This window comes from Salmo salar, chromosome 01 (genome assembly GCF_965601325.2).
Source record: "Salmo salar chromosome 01, fSalSal1, whole genome shotgun sequence".
NCBI lineage: Eukaryota > Metazoa > Chordata > Actinopteri > Salmoniformes > Salmonidae > Salmo > Salmo salar.
Window position 1 is genome coordinate 103,988,249 of NC_138291.1, and position 18,624 is coordinate 104,006,872.

The 18,624-nt window shown below is 44.7% G+C and overlaps 1 protein-coding gene across 2 annotated transcripts in view; it reads right to left on the reverse strand.

The window, feature by feature from the left end:
• Positions 1-283: 283 nt before the first annotated feature.
• The window catches only part of LOC106613610 (tRNA (guanosine(18)-2'-O)-methyltransferase TARBP1), a 33,400-nt gene continuing 15,059 nt past the window's right edge, over positions 284-18,624 (reverse strand). For both annotated transcript variants that reach the window (XM_082978502.1, XM_082978506.1), the window contains 12 exons: positions 18,542-18,613; positions 16,219-16,339; positions 15,754-15,864; positions 15,526-15,675; positions 14,522-14,608; positions 13,867-14,087; positions 13,150-13,231; positions 12,770-12,941; positions 12,291-12,476; positions 5,523-5,647; positions 4,991-5,127; positions 284-1,686 (listed from right to left, as the gene is read on the reverse strand). In XM_082978502.1, coding sequence (XP_082834628.1) covers positions 1,518-1,686; positions 4,991-5,127; positions 5,523-5,647; positions 12,291-12,476; positions 12,770-12,941; positions 13,150-13,231; positions 13,867-14,087; positions 14,522-14,608; positions 15,526-15,675; positions 15,754-15,864; positions 16,219-16,339; positions 18,542-18,613 — 1,633 coding nt within the window. In that variant the 3' untranslated portion in view covers positions 284-1,517. The remainder of the gene's footprint in view (positions 1,687-4,990; positions 5,128-5,522; positions 5,648-12,290; positions 12,477-12,769; positions 12,942-13,149; positions 13,232-13,866; positions 14,088-14,521; positions 14,609-15,525; positions 15,676-15,753; positions 15,865-16,218; positions 16,340-18,541; positions 18,614-18,624) is intronic.

Consider the following 18,624-nt stretch of genomic DNA (forward strand, 5'->3'; position numbering starts at 1 on the left):
ACACAGGGTAAACGACATACATTCTAGTCATCTTGTAAATACTTTTCCTTCTCATTATCCATTGTTCCTATCCTCTACCGGTCTGTCCCCGCCGCACCGCTCAGTGGTTCGTTCACCTGCGCAACGTTATTCTTGGTCAAAGTTGGGCGTGGCGCACGGCACCTTTTGGTAAAGTACTGTGAGCGAATGTTCTTTCTGCGCTATGAACGGCTCCGTGACAAATAACATGGTTTGTAAAGAAAAACAGAAATCAACCAAATGTGTGTGATAAGAAAAACAAGAGTTCTTACGAAATAATAGTTTTATTTGTTTAAAAATATGCATTACGTTCTCCAACAATTTCTCCACTCCAAAAAAAGCACTGTACAGTGTTTAATACCAGAGAGAAAAAACAGAGACTCGGGGAAAATCAGGCCTCTGCTGCTATACTGGGATAGCACTTGGAAACATGACCCTGTCCGACAAGCAGCTAACGCATTGGAATATTCTAATGTAATATCTAGCCACGGCAAAAGCGGAAATAACCTCCAATGGATCTGGAGATGGGTTCTAGGTCTAATAACAAGTCACCATTTGTAAGACTAACATCCATTCTCTACATCTATGACCAATTGGAGGGTTAAGGCTGCATTTTAAACGGGTAAAAAAAAAAGAATAAAATGAATTAAAAAAATTCTACAAAACACAGAAACTGTGACCTTACGTTCACAGCATATGGAAGAGGTAAGTAAATGGTTTCTCCTTTGATGACTGACACCTGCCTGAGGTGGGACTTTGACAATAACAAGAAAGAAACTCTGGTTTGAACAGCATAACAATAGAATTGAGATCAATTCCTCTCCTAGTCTCCTAGTCTCCTTTCCTTCATGACCAGATCTCAGAGGCCTGAAGTAGGGTGAGGTTGACACTGGGTTTCTGTTGGGTCAGTGGCACGTTTTCCCCGCAAATGGTTAAGGTTAGGACTTGGGGAGGGCATTCAAGCTGATCTTAGATCTGTGGTTCAGGTTCAGGTTCAGAGGTCACCCCAGCTGCAGGGCCAGTAGGGGGGAGGTAATGGCAGGTGTACCCCCACACCAGCAGGGTTAGGGCCTTACAGAGAGGGGTCAGTCACCACAGCAGATTCACTAGGTCTGGGGTGAAGTTGCCTGTAGGTACAGATATAGGATCAGCTTCCCCTGCCCCAATTCTAACCTTAACCATTAGTGGGGAAAGGCCCTGTGTGGCTCAGTTGGTAGAGCGTGGTGCTTGCAACACCAGGGTTGTGGGTTCGATTCCCACGGGGACCACTATGAAAATGTATGTACTCACTACTGTAAGTTGCTCTGGATAAGAGCATCTGCTTAACGACTACAATGTAAAGGGGCAACTTCACCCTACTCCGTAGCGGGGCCAGTAGGGGGTAGGTACTGGTGGGTTTACCCCCCCATTAGTGCACGCAATGGAAAAACATTTTAAAAAACATTTTGCAACTGTGTGAAAATGTTTGTTTCTTATCGGACAAGTAGTCCCTCCCTGTTTCAGTCTGACTTCACTCCAGTAGAGGGCAGGTACTGGCGGGTGTACTCCCAAACCAGCAGGGCGGCGCTCACGTGTACGTTGAGGGAACGGATGACACCTTGCTGAGGGATCTCCACACACACGTCCAACAGCTGGAGCAGGTTAGCTGGGATACCCTCACGCTCATTACTAAAGTAGGGGAAGGGTGGGGGAGGGGTAGGAGGGAGGGGAAGGAAGGAGGGAGGGAGAGAGGGGAGGAGGGAGGGAGGGGTAGGAGGGAGGAGGAGAGAGTGAGAGAGAAAGGATGAATAAAAAGGAGAATAACTAGACAGGTGAAATATGGAACACAGTGCTAGGAGACGAGATAGGATGTTGGTCCACAGAAATAAAAGGACTGGAACACTGGACATTCCCATTCAAGTCAATGTCATTCTACTTCTATAGCGTAAGGTCGAAGTTCATTTAGATCCGCATTAGATCCAGATATATATAGATCCACGCGACTGACATTTAAAAGGTAATTTCCAATTGAGCCAACATATGCAGTGGTTACCTACAATGTGGTCTCCGCAAATGCGGGAGCAATGCCTTTAAATAGGTGCATAGCCGAAAAGGGGCGATGGGGTTGAATCCCGGCCTTAGTCACTGATCTACAGAACATTCACCCTGGCCTGCTGTAAACAATATGACAGAGACAGGTACAGATTGTCTAATGTAACCCATTACAACCATACTATCTGTACTTGTCTCTGTCGTATTGTTTACAGCAGGGTGTTTGTCTAATGTAACCCATTACAACCATACTATCTGTACCTGTCTCTGTCATATTGTTTACAGCAGGGTGTTTGTCTAATGTAACCCATTACAACCATACTAACACCCTGCTGTAAACAATATGACAGAGACAGGTAGTATGGTTGTAATGGGTTACATTAGACAAACACCCTGCTGTGCTGGAACAGAGCAGACAACAGGTGGAGTGATCACTGACTAATGGCTGTGTGTGTGCTGGTGTGTGTGCTGGTGTGTGTGTGTGCGTGTTGACTGAGTGCGAGATACACTTTGCCTTGTTGTGTTCATTACAAATAGCAGCTCTCCTCGGCCCTCTCAGTTTAAACAAACCCTGTATGTTTGACTGAGCTCAACCACCCAACCCAGGAATGATCAGCCTCCAATAACACACTAATAACAGAGAGGCCGTTTGGAGACGGTACACACAGTAGAGAAAAAACCTGTATTACTGAACGATGTGTGTCTATTGATCAAACATCATTCTGTAGCTTGTGTGTGCGCACACACACACACACACACACACACACACACACACACACACACACACACACACACACACACACACACACACACACACACACACACACACACACACACACACACACACACACACACACACACAAAGTCTGAAGTTTACATACACTTATGTTGGAGTCATTAAAACTCGTTTTTCAACCACTCCACAGATTTCTTGTTAACAAACTATAGTTTTGGCAAGTCGGTTAGGACATCTACTTTGTGCATGACACAAGTAATTTTCCCAACAATTATTCACAGACAGATTATTTCACCTATCATTCACTGTATCACAATTCCAGTGGGTCAGAAAGTTTATATACACTAAGTTGACTGTGCCTTTAAACAGCTTGGAGAATTCCAGAAAATTATGCCATGGTTTTAGAAGCTTTTGATAGGCAAATTGACATCATTTGAGTCAATTGGAGGTGTACCTGTGGATGTATTTCAAGGCCTACCTTCAAACTCAGTGCCTCTTTGCTTGACATCATGGGAAAATCAAAAGAAATCTGCCAAGACCTCAGAAAAACATTGTAGAACTCCACAAGTCTGGTTCATCCTTGGGAGCAATTTCCAAACGCCTGAAGATACCACGTTCATCTGTATAAACAATAGTATGCAAGTATAAACACCATGGGACCATGCAGCCGTCATACCACTCAGGAAGGAGACAAGTTCTGTCTCCTAGAGATGAACGTACTTTGCGAAAAGTGCAAATAAATCCCAGAACAACAGCAAAGGACCTTGAAGATGCTGGAGGAAACAGGTACAGAAGTATCTATATCCACAGTAAAATGAGTCCTATATCAACATAACCTGAAAGGCCGCTCAGCAAGGAAGAAGCCACTGCTCCAAAACCGCCATAAAAAAGCCAGACAATGGTTTGCAACTGCACATGGGGACAAAGATTGTACTTTTTGGAGAAATGTCCTCTGGTCTGATGAAACAAAAATAGAACTGTTTGGCCATAATGACCATCGTTATGTTTGGAGGAAAAAGAGGGACGCTTGCAAGCCGAAGAACACCATCCCAACCGTGAAGCACGGGGGTGGCAGCATCATGTTGTGGGGGTGCTTTGCTGCAGGAGGGACAGGTGCACTTCACAAAATAAATGGCATCATGAGGAAGGGAAATGATGTGGATATATTGAAGCACCATCTCAAGACATCAGTCAGGAAGTTAAAGCTTGGTCGCAAAATGGGTCTTCCAAATTGACAATGACCCCAAGCATACTATCCAAAGTTGTGGCAAAATGGCTTAAGGACAACAAAGTCAAGGTATTAGAGTGGCCATCACAAAGCCCTGACCTCAATCCTATAGAACATTTGTGGGCAGAACTGAAAAAGCATGTGAGCAAGGAGGCCTACAAACCTGATTCAGTTACACCAGCTCTGTCAGGAGGAATGGGCCAAAATTCACCCAACTTATTGTGGGAAGGTTGTGGAAGGCTACCTGAAACGTTTGACCCAAGTTAAACAATTTAAAGGCAATGCTACCAAATACTAATTGAATGTATGTAAACTTCTTACCCACTGGGAATCTGATGAAAGAAATTAAAGCTGAAATAAATCATTTTCTCTACTATTATTCTGACATTTCACATTCTTAAAATAAATTGGTGATCCTAACTGACCTAAGACAGGGACTTTTTACTAGGATTAAATGTCAGGAATTGTGAAAAACTGAGTTTAAATCTATTTGGCTGAGGTGTATGTAAACTTACGACTTCAACTGTATATGTGTATGTCAGTGATGCATGGCTGTAGCATGTGTTCCCTGTTCTTCCCTCCACAGAGCACCCATTAGAGACCAGCATGCCTGGGCACGTCTCCTCACTGCAGCAGGAAGCAGAGCTGTGTGTGTGCGTCTGCCTGATAGGGGCCCAGGGGAACACTCACTCCATTATTGAGATCCCATTAAAGAGCCTTGTCAGCTTCCTCCCTGACCCGTGAGACAGTCCCGGTCATGGCCGTGTATGTACATGTGTGTTTAGACAGTAAAGTCAATGAATTGATGTGCAATAAGTATGTCATGCATTGATTGTTCATGTGTGTGGTTTGTCTGTTAGTGAATAATTGCATTTCATGTCATGGCTTGTGTTGAAGCAGAAAATACTTCCAATATGACACAAAGTTATATACAACATGACAATGTGCTCTGCTGTCCTACAGGAGAGTGGTTTTACCCCAGCAGTAACAGAGTCTTCTCAGGGAACCTGTAGTCCTTTAGACTCTGACTATTGGCTGTCTGCTCCACTCCCACAATGCAGTAGCCCTCCCTCTTCTTCAGCTGCAGGAAGTCAGCTAGTTCTACGGGCTTCACCTGGCAGAGACACAAAGATATGATGTTAACATAACACTTTTTTAACTGGCTAAAAAGTAAGCTAAACACAGAGTGAAAGAACTTGGTGAGCATCTCAATATTCTAGAGTGTTCTGCTGTCCTCCTTCCTTTACATCTGCACTGAAAAAGGTGCATTTACCCTCCACTACAGCACTGGAGACTTTAGGTCAAGGGTGTCCAAATCATTCCATGGAGGGCCAAATGTCTGCTGGTTTTTGTTTTTTTTCCTGTCAATTAAAACCTAGACAACCAGGTGAGGGGAGTTCCTAACTAATTAGTGACCTTAATTCATCAATCACAGACACACAGACACTCAGCCCTCCGTGGAATGACCTTGACAACTGTGGTTTAGGCTACTAAAGTGTTGTTACCTACCTCCAGTAGGGGGAGCCATAGCTCAGAGGAGACACTCAGGGCCTGGAAGTGTTTGTCACTGATGTGGCGAAGACTGTCCAACACCAGACCACTGGCCCCAAAGATCTCACACGTCCTACACAGACCTTCACACACACACAGAGAGAGACAGACAGAGAGAGAGAGAGAGAGAGAGAGAGAGAGAGAGAGAGAGACAAAGAGAGACAAAGAGACCAAGAGAGACCAAGAGAGACCAAGAGAGGGCAAGAGAGAGTGAGAGCGAAAGTGTTTATCACTGACTTGGCAAAGACTGTCCAACACATACTACACTGAACACAATAATAAATGCAACACATAAAGTGTTGGTCCCATGTTTCATGAGCTGAAATAAGATGCCAGACATTTCCATACGCACAAATAGCTTTATTGTCTCAGATTTTGAGCACAAATTTGTTTACATCCCTGTTAGTGAGCATTTCTCCTTTACCAAGATAATCCATCCACCTGACAGGTTTGGCAAATCAAGAAGCTGGTTAAACAGCATGATCATTACACAAGTGCACCTTGTGCTGGGGACAATAAAAGGCCACTCTAAAATGTGCAGTTTTGTCACACAATGCCACAGATGTCTCAAGTTTTGAGAGAGCGTGCAATTGGCATGCTGACTGCAGGAATGTCCACCAGAGCTGTTGCCAGAGAATTAAATGTGCATTCCTCTACCATAAGCCGCCTCCAACATCGTTTTTGAGGATTTGGCAGTACGTCCAACTGGCCTCACAACCGCAGACCATGCGTAACCAAGCCAACCCAGGACCTTCAATTTCCGGCTTCTTCACCTGCGGGATCGTCTGAGAATAGCCACCCGGAAAGCTGATGAAACTGTGGGTTTACACAACCAAATAATTTCTGCACAAACTGTCAGAAACCGCCTCAGGGAAGCTCATCTGTGTGCTCGTCGTCCTCATCATGGTCTTGACCTGACTGCAGTTTGCATCGTAACCGTTTAAAAATGTTTTTTAAAAGGTATTTGTGACCAACAGATGCATATCTAACACTATTTACATGTTTCAGTTATTTGTATGCTACAGGTCTAATGTGATATTTTCTTCAGACAGAGCATGCACATTTTTTTTATTTTATTTAAAGGCCCAGTGCAGTCTAAATTTTGTTTCCTGTGTTTTGTATGACCTGATGAAACTAACACTGTAAAAGTGTGAAAACATTTGCTGTTTGAAAATACAATCTCCAAAGGACTTTGGTTCTGTGGGATGCACAAGTTGCAGCCTTTGGAAGTCACATTTAAATCGCTGTTTGGAATCTAACACTATGATAGCTTCCTGTATAAAATATCATATTGTTTAAAATCCACCTTAAAAATATCCACCTTTATCCAAAGACCATGTGACTGCATTAAAGCCAATCACAGTCCACACCCATCTTAAAACTGAAAGTAACTCATACAGACTGAAAGGCTACTTCACAGCAGTTCTCTTCTTTCTTTCTTTTGTTTATTTGGACATTCATTCATTCATTCATTCATTCATTGTCTGTCAGGTGGGGAACTAACTGAGATTGGGAGAGGAAGTTCTCAAGGTGACGTTTGGACAATAAAAAGGGAAACTGGCTAGACATTTCCAGTAGAAAGTGGATTACAACTGATACACAGTAGGATATTTGTTGTTTTTTTGTTTTGAGGCTATACCGTATTTGTTTACAATTACAATGTTTACAAATGTTGCCATATAACTAGCTTATATTTTGGGTTGATGGGGTAAGACAGTTGAACTAAGCTCATTTGGCATTTCTGGGCTCCCGAGTAGCTCAGTGGTCTAAGGCACTGCATCTCAGTGCAAGAGGCATCACTACAGTCCCTGGTTCGAATCCAGGCTGTATCACATCCGGCCGTGATTGGGAGTCCCATAGGGCGGCGCACAATAGGCCCAGCGTCGTCCGGGTTTGGCCAAGGTAGGCCATCATTGTTAGTAAGAATTTGTTTCTTAACTGACTTGCCTAGTTAAATAAAGGTTAAAAAAAATGTATAAGTTATGTTCTTCTAGAATCAATGGCTAAACCTGAACATTACTGCTTTATAGGTCCAAACATTGATGTAGCCACTGCAGATTGCCCCTTTGGAGTGAAAATGGCCACATCAAAAGATCAACATGATGATGACTGTGAACCTCGCACTCCTGAACAGTCAACCCCTCTCCTACCCCAGTTGTCACGACTTGAAGAGCTCTCAAACATCATTGAAAGCCAAGAACATAGTAAACAGGAAATTGAGAATTTAGCTGGAATTCTTCGGTCTCTTGCTGATGATTTGCATTGTAATTTAGAACAGCACTTAATGATAGATAGGCTTGAAGTCATACAGACAAATATCATGGACAAACTTAGTCCTGGTCAAAAGGATGGTAGTAGCGTCATCACTGGAACAATGAGACAGTTCTACAACAAGGCACTGGATTCAGTAGGAACAATCATCACTAAACTGGCCAAAAAGATCGGAGTCAACTATTCAGAGTCAAATATGTGTCTCCAAAAAGAGTTTGGCCTTAAAACCAATAGTCCAAAGGAATGTTTGAATTGCAACCATATAAAGAGCTCAATGTCCTGGATTCAGGTTGAACCTTCCGTGTCTACAGAGGATGAGACCACCGTCTACACACTTGACTCTTCTGCAGCAGGGCATTACGAGTGCATCTTATCAGGGCTGCGGTGGGTATGTGAGAGCAAAGTTAGCCTGCGATACCAGTTCAGCTCCTGGGAGCCTCACATGGCCACTCTGAACAACATGCGGTTTGAAGAAGGAGGTCCATTACTGGACATCACAATGATTTCTGGCAAATTAGAAGAAATTCATCTGCCACACTTTGTCTGTATAGATCCAGACTACCCACAATCCTCCTTGAGAGAAGACATGAAGGTTCTACATGTGAAAGACAACAGAGTGCTTCTTGAAGAAGTGGATGAGGTGACGCGGTTCCATGCCAAACTGCTTCATCCCTCCTTCTCTGGCAGGGGTTTGGTACTGAGACGTGGGTTGCATTGGAGAGTGCACTGTGACCTTCTGATCTTTAGGTCCACCAGAGCACTCCTCACCTTACACACATATCTGATCCGATGTGATCCTTCTCTAGCACGGGAGGTGGAGGCACAGGAGAAGTCATATGGATTCTTAAGACTTCCAAAGCCAAAGCCGGAGAAGTCTCTTTGGAAGGGGAGTCGCTTCACCCTCAAGACCTCGTGTCAATCCTCGATTACGCCACAAAAGATCAAGCTGAGAAGCACCAGGCCCAACTACTTTGAGGTGTACATAAAGGACGCTGCGATGAACTTTGAGATGGAGTTGATAAGTGAGACGGGAGAATCTGCATGGAAAGCTGAAATACGAACAGAGGAATACAGAGATGATTCATCCACAAGAGACATTGAGTTTGTAGATGACTTCAGACCACAGCTCATTCAAAAAGTCAATAATGTGTCTGCCATAGCAGATATTCTCTTCACAAAGGGCATGATCGGTGAAGAGATAAATGCAAATATCAGCGCTGCACCGACCCGCCAGGCCAAGATGAGAGTGATATACGAGGCACTGAATTCAGGTGGACCACACGTCAAAGCTGCATTCTTTACTGCACTCAAAGAAAAGGAACCCTTTCTAGTCAAAGACTTGGATAAATAATACCTTATCGCTCAATCTCTCATTCTTATACCAAGACACTTTAAGCAGGGCGGAGGAAAGAGTGATAAGAACTAAGAAAGAAGAGACTTTTCAGGGTTAGAATCCTTGAACAAAAAGACCTAAAATGGTTCTCACATTTCTAAATGTTTTAAAATTGAACCTTTATTTAACTATGCAAGTCAGTTAAGAACACATTCTTATTTACAATGACAGCCTACCGGGGAACAGTGGGTTAACTGCCTTGTTCAGGGGCAGAACGACAGATTTTTACCTTGTCAGTTCGGGGATTCGATCCAGCAACCTTTCAGTTACTAGCCCAACTCTCTAACCACTAGGCTACCTGCCGCCCAAAGCTGACATTAAAAGGTCAACTTTGGCGACGAAAACTGTCAAACTCCGCCCCTTTCTCAATGTTCGAACAGAAACGGGGTGTGCCTTTGGTGGTGCCTTTGGTCTTCTGTAACCAAATGTAGTATTCATCCATTTAATTTTTTAAGCATTAAATGAAGTTGTATGATGGTGCATTGATCAGTTACACAGTTTAACTGCATTCTTTGAGTTTTTTCCCCAAAGTCGACCTTTAAAAATGGGACATCGAGGTGATGAACTAGACACAAAACTACGATGACAAACAGCAGTGTACCAAGTCTGTTTTAACATATTACCTTGTATAAATATGATTTACATTTCAATTTTCACTGTATTACATATTCATTTCATTAGATTTTCATTGTATTACATTTCATTGTATTTGTTGTTAATCATGTATTGGATCAATGAAAGATTTACCACAGTATTATCTCTACTGTATGCATATGATGTAGCCTATCTCTATGTATAGTATCAACCTAAAAACCTGTGGACACATCCAGAACTTTTTGCAGTACCATTGAGTCTGATTCCTAATATAGAAAAATATGTACAAAATGTCTCTGTGTGCTAAATCTACAAGTATGATGGCAACATATATCCTAAAGGTTAGCTTAACAAATCGCTATCGTTCTCTAACATGCAAAGTCTTACATAAGGTGTTTCTGAGTGAGTGACCGTGTAAGACAAAAGGAATGTGTCAACAAATGACCAAGTCAACAACCAGCGGCTTTTTAACATTTCTGTGGGATACAAACGGTTATACAGACATTACCTGTATATAGTGCATCCAAAGGAAAAAACAAACATTTGATTTTTAAAAAAAGAAGACATTTCATTACACAACAAGACATCTGGAGAGGTTGTCTCCTAGACCAAACAGCCTGGACCAGACATCTGGGGAGGTTGTATCCTAGACCAAACAGCCTGGACCAGACATCTGGGGAGGTTGTATCCTAGACCAAACAGCCTGGACCAGACATCTGGGGAGGTTGTATCCTAGACCAAACAGCCTGGACCAGACATCTGGGGAGGTTGTATCCTAGACCAAACAGCATGGACCAGACATCTGGGGAGGTTGTATCCTAGACCAAACAGCCTGGACCAGACATCTGGGGAGGTTGTATCCTAGACCAAACAGCATGGACCAGACATCTGGGGAGGTTGTATCCTAGACCAAACAGCATGGACCAGACATCTGGGGAGGTTGTATCCTAGACCAAACAGCCTGGACCAGACATCTGGGGAGGTTGTATCCTAGACCAAACAGCCTGGACCAGACATCTGGGGAGGTTGTATCCTAGACCAAACAGCCTGGACCAGACATCTGGGGAGGTTGAATCCTAGACCAAACAGCCTGGACCAGACATCTGGGGAGGTTGTATCCTAGACCAAACAGCATGGACCAGACATCTGGGGAGGTTGTATCCTAGACCAAACAGCCTGGACCAGACATCTGGGGAGGTTGTATCCTAGACCAAACAGCCTGGACCAGACATCTGGGGAGGTTGTATCCTAGACCAAACAGCCTGGACCAGACATCTGGGGAGGTTGTATCCTAGACCAAACAGCCTGGACCAGACATCTGGGGAGGTTGTATCCTAGACCAAACAGCCTGGACCAGACATCTGGGGAGGTTGTATCCTAGATCAAACAGCCTGGACCAGACATCTGGGGAGGTTGAATCCTAGACCAAACATCTGTGGAGGTTCTATCCTAGACCAAACAGCCTGGACCAGACATCTGGGGAGGTTGTATCCTAGACCAAACAGCCTGGACCAGACATCTGGGGAGGTTGTATCCTAGACAAACAGCCTGGACCAGACATCTGGGAAGGTTGTAACGTAGGCTAAACAGCCTGGAGCAGACATCTAGGGAGGTTGTATCCTAGGCTAACCAGCATGGACAAGAGGCAGGGGACAGTCAGGGCTAGACAGAACAAACACGTTATCCTCCCATGTTATCTTGATCCTTCTGTGGATAAATTAATAAACATTTACAGTCCAAGTATCACCCTCCTCTTTTATATTATCGTGTCTGTGCCCCGAATGGCACCCTGTTCCCTATATAGTGAACTACCTTTGACCAGGGAAAACAGGGCTCTACATAGGGAATATGGTGCTATTTGGGCATAGCCGGGCGGCAGGTAGCCTAGTGGTTAGAGCGTTGGACTAGTCAATATTGGTTCCTAAAATAGGTCTTATCCTGTATAAACTCCTTTAAATCAACGTAAGGCTTAAATAAACTGAGACAGCAGGCAGCGCAGCAATACGACAGCCCAGTGGAGAACATCAAATGAGTCTTATGATTTGGTCCTAGTGGTCCTTAGACAAACTGTGATTAGGACTGATTAGTTTATGTAGTGCTGCCTGCTGCTGGCTGTTTGCATGGCAACGCTTAGCAACACCAAGTATACTGGGTAGCTAACAGAAAATAATACAATACAATACAATGCAATACAATACAATATAGCTAGATAGAAATGGCTGACTGGATTCAAACCAGGGTCTCCTGCACACTACATGACTGTGTTAGCTCCTTGAGCTCAAGCCTGGGGAGCTAACGCAAGTCTTCAGGTCTCACGCAAGGTTAGTCATCATGTGAACATGGTTCATCATTACACATAGAACCCAGAGAGTTCAGCAGATGATGGTTAAAACATTCCTCCTGTACCAAGCTGTTCAGCGTTGACTTACCTGTCTAAATAGAGGTTAAATAGAAAACCATGAACTAACCTCCCAGGTTGGTGGGCTTGTCTATGAGCGAGGCAACCACCAGGAGGGCACTGTGCAGCTTGCCCAGGCGTGCTGCTCTCTGCTGGGGCACCAGACTCAGCTCTGGCCCCTGTTCCTGGATCCCCAACCTCCAGGGGGTCATCTTCTTCTGGACCTCGGCCCAGCGCTCCTCACCATCCTGATCCCCTAACAAACAACACACAAACACTGAGGCATCTGCAACAGGGCTTTGAAACTGAAGTCCTGGAGGGCCAGAACACTTCTGGTTTTCATTCCTTCATTAGAAAATCAGGGACCTGGCCAATCAATTTCATGAATTGAGCATTTAACTACCAGGTAGAAAGGAGAAGCAGCAGTACTTCAGCCCAATAGTTGAATAGCTGTGATCTCCACTGTTGGGTCCAGTCTCTGCTGCCATCGAAGTGGTGATACCTTTTTCAGTTCAATACAACTTCATGTATCCCCTCAGGGGAATGTACCTTTATCCTGCTGGGTCCAGTCTCCAGGCTGAATCTGGCTCAGGTCAGGGACAGGGTTCCTCAATGGGAGAGATGCACTCTGGGAGAAGTCCACCAACTTCTCAAACTTCCAGGGCGGAATCCACTCGTCCTCAAACACCTCTGATAGGCTGGGGAATGTGTAGAATATGGTCTGGCATGGGAGAGACGGGAGGAAAAGGACAGTTTACACACGTCGTCTCTCCTCACCACTCACCACTCAGTTCATTCGTTTTTAGAGACCCTAAGCAATTAGGTCAAATTACAATGAATCAACAGATTTTAAAAGATTCACATACAACAACATTTGATACTTCAAATTCACACAATCAATCAACAAGACAATGGTTGCAGTGTCTTACTTCCATACTATAGTCTCTAACAGGATGAAAGACACCAAAGAAGAAGTGGTCCTGAATCCTGGTCCAGTTCTTACTGGCATTTCTGTACAGAGATATACAGTAGTTATATGAGTCCAATAATGTATTTATTTAACTAGGCAAGTTAGTTAAGAACAAATTCTTATTTACAATGACGGCCTACCCCGGCCAAACCCCGCCTATGGGACTCCCAATCACGGCCGGATGTGATGTATCTTGGATTCGAACCAGGTACTGCAGTGCACTGAGATGGAGTGCCTTAGACCACTGCGCCACTCGGGAGCCCAATAACAATATCCACAGTTTCCAATGGATCTAAGATAACCAAGTGTGGTTCCTCCTTCACTAATAATAACAGTGGTTAGAGCATTGGGCCAGTAACTGAAAGGTTGCTGGATTGAATCCCTGAGCTGACAAGGTAAAAATCTGTCGTTCTGCCCCTGAACAAGGCAGTTAACCCACTGTTCCTAGGCCGTCATTGAAAATAAGAATTTGTTCTTAATTGACGTGAATAGTTAAATAAAGGTAAAATAAATAAAAAAAACTTAGAAGACACCTTTATCCAAAGCGATTTACAGTCGTATACATGTTATGAATAGTGTACAGAAGTACAGTGACTGTATGAATTTTAGAATGTGATTCCTGAGGGAACTGAACCTTGGGAACATAATAATCCTAGTTCATATGTAACTCACTCACCCAGTACTCTGCATAGCCTCAGCCTGGTGCAGACAGGCCTTAACGACGGTGGCCAGCCCCCCGAGCCCATCCGGCCCCCCGGCCCCCTCCTCGGCCTCGGCCCTCGCACCCTCCAGACCCCACACCCTTTTCAGGGCCAGCAGGGCGTACAGACGAACACTGAAGTTATGGCTGAAACACCACTGGAGAATAACATCCAGGGCCTTATGCCACTGTACTGCCTGGTGGTGGGAGATACAGACAGAGAGATAGAGAGACGGAGAGAGAGCGATACAGAGAGACAGACAGAGAGATAGAGAGACGGAGAGAAATACAGAGAGATAGAGAGATCGAGAGAGACAGAGAGAGAAATACAGAGATAGACAGAGAGATAGAGAGAGACGGAGAGAGAGACGGAGAGAGAGCGATACAGAGAGAGAGACAGAGAGAGAAAGATGGAAAGAGCGAGATACAGAGAGAAGGGAGAGAAGTGTGAACACTGAAGTTATGGCTGAAACACACTGAACCACAACTGGAGAATCGTGTCCATGGCCTTAAGCCACTGTACTGCCTGGTGGGGAGGGACACAGAGGAGGAGGAGAGGGGCTCAGGAGAGGAGGAAGAGTCCCCTGTGCTTTGAAGGTTTTACTTCATGATGGTGACATATGGATCTTACCTTCTCCTTGAGTTGAGGCATGATGATGTTGAGGTGGACCAACACAGACAGGAAGGTACAGATGCTGGTCTTGGTCTTCTCTTGATCCTGTTCAGACATAAATCACATCAATTAGACACATTGGCTATAGATCATTATTGACTATTACAAGTTCTTTAAGCCAGTGAAAATAGACGCCAGTTTTCATTCAGTGACAATACAATAGATGCCAGTTTTCATTCAGTGACAATACAATAGATGCCAGTTTTTGTGGTATTGTGTGGCACAGTGGGTAAGAGCATGGCACTAGCAACACCAAGGTTGAGGGTTCAATTCCCACAGTGGTCATATACACATCCGAAAAGTGTAACACTCACCACCCTGAAGCAGGTCCAGAGTCAGTCTGTATTCAGGGCACTGGACTAGGATTAAAACCATCTGCCACTCACCACCCTGAAGCAGGCCCAGAGTCAGTCTGTATTCAGTGTACTGGACTAGGATTAAAACCATCTGCCACTCACCACCCTGAAGCAGGTCCAGAGTCAGTCTGTATTCAGGGTACTGGACTAGGATTAGAACCATCTGCCACTCACCACCCTGAAGCAGGCCCAGAGTCAGTCTGTATTCAGGGCACTGGACTAGGATTAGAACCATCTGCCACTCACCACCCTGATGCAGGTCCAGAGTCAGTCTGTATTCAGGGCACTGGACTAGGATTAGAACCATCTGCCACTCACCACCCTGAAGCAGGCCCAGAGTCAGTCTGTATTCAGGGTACTGGACTAGGATTAAAACCATCTGCCACTCACCACCCTGAAGCAGGCCCAGAGTCAGTCTGTATTCAGGGTACTGGACTAGGATTAAAACCATCTGCCACTCACCACCCTGAAGCAGGTCCAGAGTCAGTCTGTATTCAGGGTACTGGACTAGGATTAGAACCATCTGCCACTCACCACCCTGATGCAGGTCCAGAGTCAGTCTGTATTCAGGGCACTGGACTAGGATTAAAACCATCTGCCACTCACCACCCTGAAGCAGGTCCAGAGTCGGTCTATGTGTTCAGGATACTGGACTAGGATTAGAACCATCTGCCACTCTATCAGGTACTTGACTGAGGCCTGGTTACTGACGAAACCTGCCTCAAACACACGACCCAGAATGGTACCTACAAACTCCTGGATGAACACAAACACAGGGTTAATAGAGGGTTCATTCAGGGTGTGTGTGTGTGTGTGTGTGTGTGTCTCTCTCACCCCTCTCAGTTTGGGCAGCAGCATCAGTAGTGTCTGCCACACCCTGTTCTTGATACGATGCTGCAGGGAGTTGCTATAGTAACGCTGTTTTGACTTCGATATGGCCTCATCCTGAAAGAGAAAAAGACTTAGGCTTGTCTTTAAAACTACACATGAACTAATAACTACTGTGTTGGAGCTCAGGGAGATGGACAGGATATTACTGCAGTATGAACTGGGTTAATGTGTGTGATGCTATGAACACACACACTGAATGAGTAGACATCATGGACTATAAACAAGCCAAATCTCCAGCTGTCTTTCCTTGGTTCCTACTGTCCTCTCTGGTCACCTCCTCCTCAAAATGAACTGGAGGATAAGATCTGAGAGGAGGAACCTTGGATGTTCTCCTCTAATGACTTTTGAGAAGGAGGTAAGGAGAGAGGACGCGAGGAAAGACTAATTGAGGAAGAGCCCTGGTTTTACCTTTTTCAGCAAGCGGAGAACCAGTTCTTCCATCAGTCTCTCATGCAGCTGATTAGAGGGCTGGAGGCGGCTGAGGAACGCCACGACACACACACGTGGGAACTGGTCATCCCTGTTATCACTGAGTGAGATGGGAAAAAAAGAGAGAGAAAGAAAGCTTAGAGATAAAATGCATCTCTGTAGAGAAATAGGGACTACATTCACTGTTGACTACAGTACAAAGAAGGTCCACTATTGTCAGTGATGTGGTCGACTCCATGTTTTTATAGCCGGAATACACTACAGTGAGGGGCCAGGTAATATGTTCCAGTCCCACTACAGTGAGGGGTCAGGTTATAGGTTCCAGTCCCACTACAGTGAGGGGCCAGGTAATATGTTCCAGTCCCACTACAGTGAGGGGCCAGGTAATATGTTCCAGTCCCACTACAGTGAGGGGTCAGGTTATAGGTTCCAGTCCCACTACAGTGAGGGGCCAGGTAATATGTTCCAGTCCCACTACAGTGAGGGGTCAGGTAATATGTTCCAGTCCCACTACAGTGAGGGGTCAGGTAATATGTTCCAGTCCCACTACAGTGAGGGGCCAGGTTATAGGTTCCAGTCCCACTACAGTGAGGGGTCAGGTAATATGTTCCAGTCCCACTACAGTGAGGGGCCAGGTTATAGGTTCCAGTCCCACTACAGTGAGGGGCCAGGTTATAGGTTCCAGTCCCACTACAGTGAGGGGCCAGGTTATAGGTTCCAGTCCCACTACAGTGAGGGGCCAGGTAATATGTTCCAGTCCCACTACAGTGAGGGGTCAGGTAATATGTTCCAGTCCCACTACAGTGAAGAGCCAGGTAATATGTTCCAGTCCCACTACAGTGAGGGGGCAGGTTATAGGTTCCAGTCCCACTACAGTGAGGGGGCAGGTAATATGTTCCAGTCCCACTACAGTGAGGAGCCAGGTAATATGTTCCAGTCCCACTACAGTGAGGGGCCAGGTAATATGTTCCAGTCCCACTACAGTGAGGGGTCAGGTAATATGTTCCAGTCCCACTACAGTGAGGGGCCAGGTAATATGTTCCAGTCCCACTACAGTGAGGGGCCAGGTTATAGGTTCCAGTCCCACTACAGTGAGGGGCCAGGTTATAGGTTCCAGTCCCACTACAGTGAGGGGCCAGGTAATATGTTCCAGTCCCACTACAGTGAGGGGTCTGGTAATATGTTCCAGTCCCACTACAGTGAGGGGTCAGGTAATATGTTCCAGTCCCACTCCAGTAATAATAAATACTAATATATACCATTTAACAGACATTTTATGTATGAGTGGTCCCGGGAATCAAACCCACTATCCTGGCATCGCAAGCCCCATGCTCTACCAACTGAGCTCCAGAGGACCACGACAGTATAGTACAGTAGAGTACAGTACCGTAGACTACAGTATAGCACAGTACACTACAGAACAGTACACTACAGTATAGTACAGTAGAGTACAGTACAGTAGACTACAGAACAGTAGAGTAGACTACAGTATAGTACAGTAGAGTAGAGTAGAATACAGTATAGTACAGTAGACTACAGTATAGTGCAGTAGATTATAGTACAGTACTGTAGACTACGTATAGTACAATACAGTAGACTACAGTACAGTAGACTACAGTATGGTATAGTACAGTAGACTAAGGTATAGTACAATACAGTAGACTATAGTATAGTACAATACAGTAGATTATAGTACAGTACAGTAGACTACAGTATAGTACAATACAGTAGACTATAGTACAGTATATACAGTAGACTATAGTACAGTAGACTACAGTATAGTACAGTACAGTACAGTACAGTAGACTATAGTACAGTACAGTAGACTACAGTATAGTACAGTACAGTAGACTATTGTACAGTAGACTACAGTATTGTACAGTAGACTACAGTATAGTACAATACAGTAGACTATTGTACAGTAGACTACAGTATTGTACAGTAGACTACAGTATAGTACAATACAGTAGACTACAGTACAATACAGTATTGTACAGTAGACTACAGTGCAGTACAGTAGACTACAGTATTGTACAGTAGACTACAGTATAGTACAATACAGTAGACTATAGTACAGTAGACTACAGTACAGTACAGTATAGTACAATACAGTAGAGTATAGTACAGTAGACTACAGTACAGTAGACTACAGTACAGTAGACTACAGTATTGTAAAGTAGACTACAGTATTGTACAGTACAGTAGACTACAGTACAGTAGACTACAATACAGTAGACTACAATACAGTTCAGTAGCACGTGACCAGTATAGTACAGTAGATGAAGTGAGTTCAGCAGCTGACCTGGGGACTGCAGTGTTAGCAGCACACTTCTCTCCAAGCCTCTCCACAAAGACCTGGACCTCCTGGATCAGCCTATGGAGAAT